The 13,097-nt window shown below is 39.2% G+C and overlaps 1 protein-coding gene across 2 annotated transcripts in view; it reads right to left on the reverse strand.

Annotated features, from left to right (window-relative positions):
• The window catches only part of stox1 (storkhead box 1), a 59,036-nt gene that overhangs the window by 26,303 nt on the left and 19,636 nt on the right, over nucleotides 1–13,097 (reverse strand). Inside the window, exon 1 of one of the 2 annotated variants that reach the window (XM_088350834.1) lies at nucleotides 8,425–8,899. The exons of the other annotated variant lie outside the window; for it this stretch is intronic. Coding sequence (XP_088206960.1) covers nucleotides 8,425–8,761 — 337 coding nt within the window. The 5' untranslated portion in view covers nucleotides 8,762–8,899. Of the gene's footprint in view, nucleotides 1–8,424; nucleotides 8,900–13,097 lie in introns of those variants that run through there. 2 annotated transcript variants of the gene reach the window in all.

Here is a 13,097-nt window from a genome sequence, read left to right on the forward strand (position 1 = left end):
GTTGATTTCAGTAATAATAAAATTGAGTAATGTGGGTGTGGCACTTGTATACGTTATCAAGCCCTCAAAAAGATAATGACTTGATGCTAGCACAGCGGTAAGCATGAATTGAGGTCACACACTAAGGGAATGTTTTTCAAATATTAAACGTCTTTAATTTGTTTATTAAAACTCCCAAATGAATAATAGAGTCCAAGTGAACAAAACGACTATTGGTTTAAGACGCCGATACTTACTTTACTGCAAACACAACAGAATTAACTCACAGTTCACATTTTCGATTTGCAAACATGGTGTGTATGACATTCAGTTTTTTTGTCCCCAAAGTCGATTGGCTGCCGCTAAGCTATGTGCAGCGAGATTTCATAGTCTATTTAATACTTTAGCGCAGTAACGTGCAATCAGGGGAGGCATATGAGACTGTGCCTCACCTCTCATCATGGGCATATAACAAATACATAAGGTAAATGGTTATATTTATTGAGTGTTAAATTACTTTCTCATTTAACTTCACAATTTCTTAATTTTGTAATTATATTATGAATATTCTTAAGGCAATTAGTATGTAATATTTTGTTGAACAGAGCAACTGCAGATTATGAGTGAGGCACACAATGTTCTTGCCTCATGGCAGAGGGCGATAGTGAGACCAAGAATTCTGATTTGACGCACACCTCAGCCCCAAACAATAGAATTAGAGATAGAATTAGCAAGCTAACAGCAAGTCAACTCATCGAGTATTTCTTTTTTGTTGCGTGGCCCTTTTTTCATAATGGAAGATTATCTATTGATGATTTTATTCAAAAGGAGTGCTGCATAGGCGTCATTTAAGGTTAGTCAAGATAGAGTAGAGAGAAGACAATGAACATTTTTTCCCCCATGCTGCAGTTATATATTCCTGCTCTGTCAATTAAATGATAAGATGTAAGTTGATTTATCTGTCAATCTGACTGTGCCCCACCAGACACAGGCTTCACTGCACACCAAGTAACAGACTCTCCTTGACACAATGTGCATGTTTTTTTCAGCTGTGTTTGTTTTTCTTTGCACGGCGCTGTAACTCTCACTTCGATCAGATAACATATCCATCACAAAAATCCATATAACTTTTAACGTTGATCACCATTTTTATTTTATATTTTTTTCTGGACAAAGTGTCAACAGCGCAAGGTATGATGTTTCACTAAAAACCAAATACTTGAGAATTAAACTAGCGAAACAAAAACAAAGAACCATCCATCCATCCATTATCCGCACCACTTATCCTCAGCAGGGTTGCGGGGGAGCTGGAGCCCATCCCAGCTATCTTCGGGCAGTGGGCAGGGGAAACCCTGAACTGGTTAAACAAAGAACCAAATTAAGCTAATTAGCATCCATGTGACTGTACTTGAACTGTTTAGGCAATACATGGAACACAATACATTACATAAATAAATTAACTCGAAGAAATCTCATAAATTATATTTCTGGATATGCAAGTCCCTACTTTATTCAAAGAAAAGAAATGTAAACTATAAAATACATGCCAAATTCTCTCTGTATGCTCTTTGAATGCATTGACAAACATTAAGCAAGAACCACTACACTCTGAAGTTGCCAATAAAAACGGGCTTGTCTTAGGAATGCCCTTTTATTCTAGAGAAAAAAAAAGAAGACCCCCGGGGTCAGGTTCTGTAGCCAAGTTTCGCGCTTGGATAACAGTAATGCATTCAATTCCAAAAATTCCGTCTCAGGCTTACTTTCCCACGTTTTGAAGGTATAACTGAAACCACAACGAAAATGACATTGTGCTACATTTGTCAGACATAATTGTGCAAAGGATTTCCTCACTGACTTAAATGTGTTTTTAAAGTGCTTGTTATCGCACTACTGTGTTACGTTGAGGCCACGCTACCACCGTACCTTGCGGCTAAAAACATGAGACACTATTCCTAGCCTTTCAAATGTCAAATGACACATTGACAAGACACTCTGAGTCAAGTTCTTTTTCTACTGTCTGGAAAGTGGTTGTCCCAAGTAAAAGTGTTTATCATGGCCAAAATAGGGCCTATGCAATTAACTTGATCAATAAAATGTGAGTACTTTCATTTATTTTGGGGATTATTGTCACATGCCAGAAACGGAGACAGGACCCAATAGCATTAGTTTTACTCAGTTTTTATCCGATCCGATGATCGTTGGTCACGGGTAGCAGATGGCAGGAACACGGAAGTAGCACTTCCGTGTCGAGCGAGGGTAGTCGTTGGTATCGAGAAAACAGGTCGATGGCCAGGACGGGGGAGCAAAACAGAAACGGGTCCAGAAAAGAGGTCAGCAACAGGTATCAGGCAGGAAACAGGGCAAATCAGGTCGATGGCCGGGACGGAGGAGCAAAAGCAGAAACGGGTCCAGAAAAAGGTCGCAACAGATATCAGGCAGGAACACAGGGCAGGATAATGTCGGAGAGTACAAAAGCTTGCCTAGCTGAGAGCATAGGTTCGCAGACGGTCTGACGGGTTCCTTTCCGAAGACGGAAGTTTAAAAAGAGTCCAACAGCCAATCAGGTCCCGCGGTTGTTGGCGCCAACGGGGCAGCCGCAGGTGCCCCGAATCAGTAATCATGACAATTATTGTTCAACTCAATGGACAATTCATTCAATTTTGCATGTTCACATGTTTCAAAATAAAAGCAGTACAGAAAGCATAGTTGTCTTAAAATGTTTTTTTAAACATGAAAACAAAAAAGTCATAAATTAACCCAATTTGTTTTTGAAAAGAGTCATAATAAAATAATAAGATCTTCATTGTATTCAAAAGAAATCGTGAAATGATTTTCGCCAAATATATATATATCGATCCATCCATCCATCCATCCATCCATTATCTGCACCGCTTATCCTCAGCAGGGTCGTGGGGGCGCTGGAGCCCATCCCAGCTATCTTCGGGCAGTGGGCAGGGGACACCCTGAACTGGTTGCCAGCCAATTGCAGCACACACACACACACATATATATATATATATATATATATATATATATATATATATATATATATATATATATATATATATATATATATATAAATTATTTATTTTTTTCTTCATATTTTGTTATATTAGAATTCATTCAAATAAGATAATACTTAAAATAAAGAAAATAATCTGCCTGAGCATCAAGATTTATTTTCAGAGATGTTGTAATGGTGGTCTGTGCAGCACTTTGAGACTTTTTTGTGATTAAGGGCTAAACAAATAAATATGACTTGACTTAACATCACTATTATATAAATACAATGTTATATTTTGCTTGTTATACTTATAACTTGACTTGGACGGTCTTTAAGCACTATGTTGTAAATACGTTTGCCTATTTATTCTAACAGTCTCTTATCATATTTTTCTCTGCCTAATCTCTTTCCATACAATGTTTTACCACGTTGATATCAATGACAACAAAGACAATTATTTTCTATTCTAAAACAGTGATATTTCTTTGTTTTTTAAATGTTGTAAATATAGTTCAATGAATTGCAGCTCCTTTGCTTATCCAGGAGGTAGAATACAATCATTCAGACAAAAAAAAAAAAAGAAAAGATTCAGACCTGCTATGCTCGAGCTTCTCAGTAAGCTGCAGTTAATTGAGTCATTCTTTGAAAAGGATGCCTTCAAGCATCTTGAGGCATTACTCTAGTTTGCAGACTTGAAGCAACTTCTCCCATAAGACCCCTTTCTTACAACCACTTTTATGGATCATTTACATCTGCGGTTGCCAAACTGAGGTTCAGGACACTAAATAGTTGCCCCGGTCAATTTGTTTTGGAGTGGAACCAAATGGAAAACATTTGTGTGGGGAAAAATGGAAATAAAACCTCAAAATTAACTTGTATAAATCTCATGGACCTTAACTGGTGTTTTAGACTGATATACAGTATTTTTTTTCATTGTTGGGACCCTGTGAAGGTCTGACATCAATCTAATGGTCAAAAAGATAAACCCTTGGCATGAACTCAACCCCAAGTTTTTCAAATCAATTTTAGCAGTCAGCCGTTTGGCAAACAAGCAGTTCAGGCAGATTGTCTGCAATTCGGCAGTAAAGCAGCTAATTTCCATATAAATCACTGCAATGTTAAGCCAAGAATTGAACGAGGAGCTAGATCTCAGCCATGAAAACTAATTGTGTGAATTGTGCTAAGGCGTTTAGTGCTTTTTGTGTTTGCGTGCCCAATTGTTCTCCTTGGAAACACAAAAGTGTCTCAGATGGGAATTACATGTCAAGGGCTTCCCCCACAGCCTCCAACAGGCCATCATATCGCACCCTGCCAGTTGTGTGGTTACCCCCCTTCACATTCCTTCACCACCTGTGTATTTTTACCGCTTTGAAGACATGCGGTTTAATTCAAAACATTTGTTTATCTGAAAGTGGTCTTAAAACTCAGCTTCTTAAAATGAATTGTTTTCCTGAAAAGGTACAAATTTGGCCGAGTCTAGAAGCAGAAGTTCTTTAAAAGTCACAACTGAAAATTGAGATATGGGAAACCTGAATTCCTTATTGTAAAGTGCCAAAATATGGAGTGAAAAAAGCTGGTGTAAGCTATCATTAGGGGGCAACATACAAAGGGGGCAACTTATCATTTGAGTGCATGGTGATGATGTCACACATGAACCACACATGACATCAACTCAAAAGAAATGCCAAACTTTGGTCCTTTTAGGAGTCGGACACATACAAAAGCTGTATTAAAGTTTTCATTTGACATAGCAGTTTTTAAAGAATTGGCGGTTTTAAAGATTTGTTATCAACCGCGAGCAAAGCGATCTAAGTATATATAATGTGTGATAGGGGTGTACTCCTTTTATTTTTGTTTTTTTAACATCTGTTTGTTTGTTTGTCTGTTTGTGTGTCTGTCCACCCAATAAGAGGGGGAAGGAGTTTAGATATGACCACCACCTTTTATAGGCAGTCAGGTCACCTGAAATGTGAAAATGCTCCAAAAAAAGCTGACACAGCAATTTTGGGTTTGTTGATCTAGCATTTTTTCCAGAAATACATTTCCCCCTGCCAGGGCAGAACTACATTGAATACCAATACAATCTTTTACAGGCAGTCAGGTAGGTTACCCTAGATGGGAAAACTGCTCCCCCCCCCAAAAAAAGCTGACATGGCATTTTTTTTTCTGACTCAGCAGCTTTTCCCAAAAGCTCTGGGTTTTCCATTCTCATGTGCCAATGACTCTGGCCAAGAGGAAAATGCCACCCAAAAATGCTCTGGTGGCGCACAGCCATTCTAGTAGTTACATTCTTAACCCAAAGATGGGTAAAATACAAACATTAATCACATATAAGGTAGTTTAAGATGACACAACAAAGTATACGCCTTGGGACACTATGGAGCTGACAACGAGGAATATTGTGCTATAAAAATAAATCATTAGGATACGGTTTTCATATTAGTTCTAAGGTGACATTATTTTAAAACAAAACTACAATATACAGAACAATGACAGCGGTGTACCTGATGTGACCAATTTATATGTAGACAAATTTAGTGTCGGTTTTATGCCTTTGACACATTTTCGTCAACGTTGTAAACACGTTGAAGCTCAAGTGTGAAGCCTCATAAAAGCATAAAACCTGATGGAACTGTTAGCATTCTTGCAAGAATGCTACGACTATCAGCTTCGTATGACTATTGTATGACTGTAAAATATAGGGTTCATGTTATAGCTGTTAATGTCTAAGTAACCTTAAAAGTAATTTTAAAATAAAAAAAAAAAACCCCTTCCATAGCGAAGTGTAGATATTTCAAAACTAGTCAAATTCTGTTTGCTCCCGTAAATAAGATTTGTTTTTAAAATCAAACTTGTTAAAGCTAGAAGATGTAGACTATAAACCTATATCTCTATTATTAGTATACAAAACAAGTAATCAACAAATATTAACACTTGTTTCTCTACAGAGCAGTCACTCATAACATCATCTCAGGGTATTCCATAAATTCAAAGCCCAATATTTTCATACAGCATTGAAGAGCCACTGTAGGTGAGGTATTCATCTGTGGAATGATTTTGATGATGACCTTAAAAATGTATCTAATTTATATCAATTTTGAAAAACTCTATGCTTTACATATTTGTTATATATTTGCTGAAGAACATTAATATATTAAGAGTTTCTTTGGGTAATATATGTTATAGGAGTGTGATTGGAGGCCCAAATGTATTTCCTTTTTTTGTTTTTTCGGTTCTGTCATCTTGTTATGATTATGAGTACGTCTTTTCTGCAGGATAGACATTGAATAGGGTAGGTAGTTAAAAGCTTCTGTTTCTGCCTACTTCCTTTGGCCATATGTTTATATATTATATTATATTATATTACTGTACATCTGTTTTTGTGCAAATATTTAGTTGTTCTCTTTAGTGGTTGGCATTGTTTTCGTGCCCAAATAAAACCCACTAACAATAATGTTTGTCCAACCTCTAATTTTAATAGACAGAAGTAACATGAAAAAAAGTGTGATTGAATATTACCATACATCTGTTAAAGGTTTTTTTGAATCCCTTAACCCTTAACTAAAAGTAGTAGCGGCACCACTACCTGTGGTGTGTTTTGGGCAAGTAGTGCCGCAAACATGTATTCAGTAAAAAACAAAACGACAACATTGATTTGAATACTAGTCAAAAATACATGAACTATGATTTTTATTAAAACATCATAGGTCGAGAAATTTGTATTTTTTTTTACGTAGTAGAATCCCTACGGTCAATTTGCCAACATGTTGCAACATGTTTGTCTAGCATCCTGATGCTACGCAGTGCTCTGTGGCACTGGTTTTAATTTGTATTAGACAATACAGGGCCATCTAGTGGTGATATATTACACACTTGGGCTTCAACTAGGGCTTTAACAATTAAATACATTTTTTTCCTAAAAGACACACTGTGTAGTATTTGACCACTTGATGTTGCTGTATTGTGTAGTAGAACTAAAAATGAGTGCAAAAACCACAATAAATATTACAAATTACGGAGACTCAAAATGTTCTAACTGCATTATAGGCATCAAAATTTTGAATGCTGTTACTTTAAATGGCTCTTCAATGTTGTACGATAATATTGGACCTTGAAGTTATGGAATATTGCTGACCACATTTACACAACATTGGATGCAACAGGAATCAAGCCTGGATCGCAGCGTTGGAGGTGCCAAGTCCTCATCACTAGACTACTAGGGATGTGAATGAAATAGGTAGGGGTGGGCAGATCAATCAAAATATCGTTATCATTGACATTACGCAAATACTTGGATCGGGGTGATACCATTGTCCTGGTATCGATACTTCACTCCTCTTCCGATTTGCTCAAAGTGCTGTTTCTCAATGTAGATAGTGCAGGCCCTTGGACGCTCTCTAACTTTTCGCCTGAGTTGTGACTTACAGGAATACATGTAGCACCTCTCCTTACCTGGCCTGCTGTTACAGCTTGCCTGATAGGCAGAAAAGGGCGCAACAAGATGCAACCAAAAATGTAAACATGCTACTGTTCCTGAACAAAAACCTGTAATTCTGTTGTCAGTTTGGTAATAGAGCCAATGTGACAATTTTAACCTACTTGCATTACTGACTTTATTTAAAACGATTGTGCAATGGAATGTATTATGTCGTCTGATGGATTTTTTTTTTTATACAGTACTTTGATTTTTGTTACATTTGTTTGGCTTTTTGTTCTTGAACAGTTGCAATAGAATTTTTCCTATACATTTTTTATACTGACAAACTTTGCGATATCTCATCTCATCAGCTGCACCGCTTATCCTCAGTAGGGTCGTGGGGATGCTGGAGCCCATCCCGGCAATCATCGGGCATTGGGCAGGGGACACCCTGAACTGGTTGCCAGCCAATCGCAGGGCACACAGGGACAGACAACTCGCTCGCTCATTCACACCTAGGGACAATTTGAACCGGCCAATCAACCTGAAATGCATGTCTTTGGAATGTGGGAGCAAACCGGAGTGCCCGGAGGAAACCTACGCAAGCACGGGGAGAACATACAAACTCCGCACAGTAAGTCTGGAAGCTGGATTTGAACCCTCACAGGAGGTTCCCAAGACCTTAGAACTGTACCGCACACGCGCTAACCACTGCTCCACCGTGCTGCCCAACTTTGCAATATCATTCAATTATAAATTAAAACACTTTAGTGCCTAAAATCGGTATGCTGTGTTTATTGTAATTATAAACTAACTAACGAAGGGTTTAATTATTCAATGATCAAGATAATTTCAAGTACAAAGTATCGGATCGGTATCAAGCAATATTTACTTGGATCAAATTAATACCAATAGTCCTAGTACTGCCCACCCTTATTGGTATCTAACATGTTTTCAGATAGTACTCTTTGTACATTGACACAGCTTTTGAAATTTGCATAAATAAGTGTATCGAAATTCTTACCCACGGCTCTGATAACCAAGCCGGTAGCAGACTTAAGCGCTCTTCTCATCCAGGCTTCCCTGAGCACCTCCAAGCAAGCCGAGCTCCCATGGACGAAGAGCACCAGACCGTCCATCCAGCCCTGGAAGTGCACCTCGCCCATTGCCTTCACAAGCCGCTTATTCCAGAAACTTCGCAAGTTCTGCGCCTTGAAGTCAGCGAAGACCTCCAGCCCGTTGACGGCGGGTGAGCTCCGGCGCCCGTAATTTTCCTCCGCCGACTCCTCGTCGTCAGGGCCGAACACAACCGCCAGGGAGGCGGCGGAGAGTTGCACGACCCGCGCCGGGTGGAGTGACATGTTGTCGCTAGCCGAACTCCGTATTCGGGGTGAGTTCAGTCGGATTTTTCGAGCAAAACTTTGTCTTTGTTTTTTGAAAACATAGTCGGAGGCCGTCCAACGGTTTCCTTTCTTTTTTGGGAGGGGGGTCCACTTGCAGCGAGGGTCCTGAAGAAAGTGAGGCGAGTAGGAGAAAGAGGGAGGCGAAATAGCAGGAGTGGGACCTCCTACTGCTCACTTGCAGGTGGTTTCATTTCCCATCAGCATGCAAGTATTTTCCCCTCAAAACCACCCATCCATCCATTATATGCACCGCTTATCCTCAGTAGGGTCGCCCATCCCAGCCATTTTCGGGCAGTTGACAGGGGACACCCTGAACTGGTTGCCAGCCAGTCGCAGGGCACACAGTGAAAGACAATTCGCTCGCTCATTCACACCTAGGGACAATTTGGACCGGCCAATTTCGACCGGCCAATTAACCTTACATGCATGTTTTTGGAATGTGGGAGGAAACCGGAGTGCCCGGAGGAAACCCACGCAAGCACGGGGAGAACATGCAAACTCCGCACAGGAAGGTTGGTAGCTGGATTTGAACCCATGACCTCAGAACTGTGCCGCACACGAGCCAACCACTGCGCCGCCGTGCTGCCCGTGCCCTCAATACTATTGTTTTTTTTAAAACTGTATTTATAAAAGTTTCAACAGGGGTTGTAAACTAACTTGAGCTCGGGGGCCACATGGTAGAAAATCCATTCTCCCTATAATTATAGCATTTTTAAAACTATTTTTCTTAATAAAGAACAGGATAAGCTTAAATATGATAAACGATCTCTCTATTGAAGAAGGATCGTGGATTCGGATCTTGTCTTTCACGTGTTTGTTGAATTTCGGGTGAGGAGAATGTTGGTAAATTAAGAGGCTGGAAATTAACCGCTTCTCGAGAAGTTTTCATTGGCAGAATATAATCTGGAGACCACCACAATACAAGTCTTCAATCAGACAATCTTAGCAAAAGTCTGTCCATGACATTTTGAAGCAAGATTTTTATACCTTTTTTGAGGCGTTGTATAGGTCAACAAGAAACCACAACTTTAATTTTCTGCTTGCTATCTGTTTGCACATTTTTGTGTTATCAGCCAATTCTTAAAGTTTTCAGTCCGTTTTTTAGGCGTTGTAGAGGTCAAAGGGAAACCAAATTTTCAGTTCCCTGTTCACACCTTGGTCTCGTGGTTTCTTCACATCAGGCTAAACTTTGTTCCTTTGCTTAAAGTTTCTGACATTGGTCTGAACCTATAGCTTGCATGGAAAATATTCATTTATAATAATACCTGATATACTTCCTGTACAATAGGTCTACACCATCTATACTGTATACCGATGCCATATATCCCTAGTGTGAGGTGGCTATAGTCACATTCACCAAACATTCATTCCCCTTCGCACTTCCCACACTGACACCAAATATTAGGCCCACAGCACAACAAGGGGTACGTTGCTGTGTCACGCAACCCCTCTTTAACAGAGGCCCGACAGCATCAGTGGTTTACATCCCCTCCGCATCATAAGCGTCGATATCAGTCTTTCTTAACTATCCTTCAGCATCCATATATAAATAAACGGTGATGATAAACGCTAGATTATGGGTCTCCAACCTTTTTTAAGATGAGAGCTATGTTTAGTCACTGATTAGCACAAAGGGCCCCCAGTTGTATAAGCATTTCTGAAATAACTGATCATGTTATCACTATGTTGTTACTATGTTACTACAAGGTTTATTTGTTGGTAGTACTGTTCAATAGATTCAGTCAACAACATCCAAAATCATTTACTAGAAAATCACATTGTCCCTACACTATTTTCAGAATAGGTTCACAGGCACTTTAGCTGTCCCTAGGGGGCACTGTAGTGCTCATAGACACCACGTTGGAGACCCCTGAGCTAGCTAAAAAAAAGTAAAACAAAACAAAAATGTGCTCAAAGCAGTGTTGAAAATACTCCACTGCATTGAAATGGTATAGTCCATTAGATGTGTAACACAACTCTCTCTACGCTCCATGCTCCTCTCTCACTGGGGTAGTGTCACTTGCGGCATAGCGGCGGAGTCTGTGGAGGCTCCGGTGTATTACATTGATTGTATATTATACAGTGTTTATGTTAAACAACTATTTTACAACACAGTCCCATGTAGGGCTATAAAGTATTAAATAGAATGCATCATTGTCTAATAAGTTTCATGTGTCAACTCTTGTATGAGTGTGTGTGTATTAGAAATAATTGAGTAAAAAGTGGGCGTGGCGTAGTATTAGCTTTTCTGCTTACCACAAAAGTGTAATGCGATGTTCACTAATTTGGAAGTGACACTCCTGAACAGTGTTGAATGATCTTAAATCAGTTTAATCAAAATGAAAAATATGTTCCACCCCCAAAGCTCCGAACATAAAATCGCCTATGATTAGGCTGGGGGTTCTTTCGGGGCTCACAATCATATTATGATTCGGGGATGTAAAATTTGATTAAGAAACGATTATCAATGTTTCCCCCCTCAATAATTTTCCTTTACAGTGATTTAATCCCTTGTAGTATTTAGCAACAGTGCATTTGAAAAAAATAGGATAATAAAAAAGCAAGCACAACATCCATTGAAGTCATTTCAATTACAGGGGAAATGTATGCACTGGAAAGTGACAAAAATATGATAATAATTATGATAAAGTTTTAAAAGTCTTTCTGATATTTATTTTTTATGAAAATGTTTACCTGAATATTTCATATCTATTTAATAAATTAGCTAAAACTTCCTTCAAATTCTGCCAAGGTACCTAGGTGTTATGTTTTTTACTCTTTGTACAGCTTTAAACAGCACGTCTGTGTTGTATTCAAAGTTTAATAACACCACGGATGGGTTGCTTTAATGTTCTCTGGTTGATTAATGATAGTCAGCAAATACAGCAGTGGGTGCTTTGCAAGTGGCCACTGACTTTGGTGATATCTAGTGGGCGTGTTATAAAACTGCAGGTCATCGTCTCGAATTTCTCTTCTTGTCTCCCGGGCCACATAAAATGATGTGGTGGGCTACATTTGGCCTGCGGTGCATAAGTTTGACATCCGCCATAGAAGTTCCAAATCAGCAAGGCATACCTGTGAACCCTGAGTGACTAAAATGTGTACAAGTCAAGCTAAAAAAATGTATTTCCTCTGCAAAACACAAATGTTTTTGGTTGTTTGGGGATTTTATTAAATACATGTATAAATAGATGCTTTAAGAGGTAAAATTCAGGAAGGAATACTGGGAGTGGCTTAAATGTGTACAGGTCAAGTTAAAAAATAGTTGTCCACCACCCTCAAAACGTTTGTTGTTGTGTTCGGGGATTTTAATAAATAAGTGAGAAAATATATGCCTAGCCTTAAAAGGTCCAAATCTCTTAGGCATGTGTACAGGTTGAGCTAAAACCAATTGAACTGCACCAAGGGTTTTGACAACTCCTGCCCAAATGATGTCAATGATCCTTATTTCAGTTCCATTATTTCTGTGAAATATTCTTACCAGGACAGCAAGGCACTTGTCACAGTTTTTGTCATTTCAAAAACTTGATTTGGTACTCATTGCCCCATTTCTCTAGATACATCTCGTTAAACCAAATTTTTCCAAATTCAGCGCCTAGAGCACAGGTGTCAAACAGGCGACCAGCGGGCTAAATCAGGCCCGCTAAGGGATTGAATCCGGCCCGCGAGACAACACTCAGAGAAGCGCAAGAGAAAAACAAGCTGCAGGTTGAAATATGTCAACTTGATGTTGCCAAAGAAAGGTGCCTCGAACAAAGACACTCTACTTGTATTTCTTTTTTTTCTCTCTCTTTCTCTCTCTCTCTCTCTCTCTCTCTCTCTCTCTCTCCCTCTTTTCAAACCCTTTTCTCCCACTCTCTGTCTTGGTCTCTTTCACTCTCTGTGTCTCTCTTTTTCTCTTCCTTTGTTGCTCTTTGTCTCTTTCTCTCTCTGTGTCTTTTTAACTTCTTTTGCTCTAACTTCCTTTTTTCCTTTTCTCTCTTTTCTCTTTCTCTCTTCATACCCTTCGCGCTTTCTTTTCTCTTTTCTTTCTATTCCTCTTTGGATTTCTTTCTTCCGCTCCCTTTCTTTCTCACAACTTCTCTTTTTATGTCTTTTGTTTCTCACGCTCTCTCCCTCCCTCTCTTTCTTTGTCTTGCCCTCTCTCATTTTCCCTCCCTCTTTCTCTTATTTCTTTATCCCTCTTTTTCTTTCTCTTTAATCTACTAGTCCGGCCCCCGACAGAATGTTTGTTCTACCGTGTGGCCCCCGAGTTAAAATGAGTTTGACACCCCTGGCCTAGAGTAATCACGGA

Source organism: Urocampus carinirostris, chromosome 13 (genome assembly GCF_059441175.1).
Source record: "Urocampus carinirostris isolate Australia breed hairy pipefish chromosome 13, RoL_Ucar_1.0, whole genome shotgun sequence".
Classification (NCBI taxonomy): domain Eukaryota; kingdom Metazoa; phylum Chordata; class Actinopteri; order Syngnathiformes; family Syngnathidae; genus Urocampus; species Urocampus carinirostris.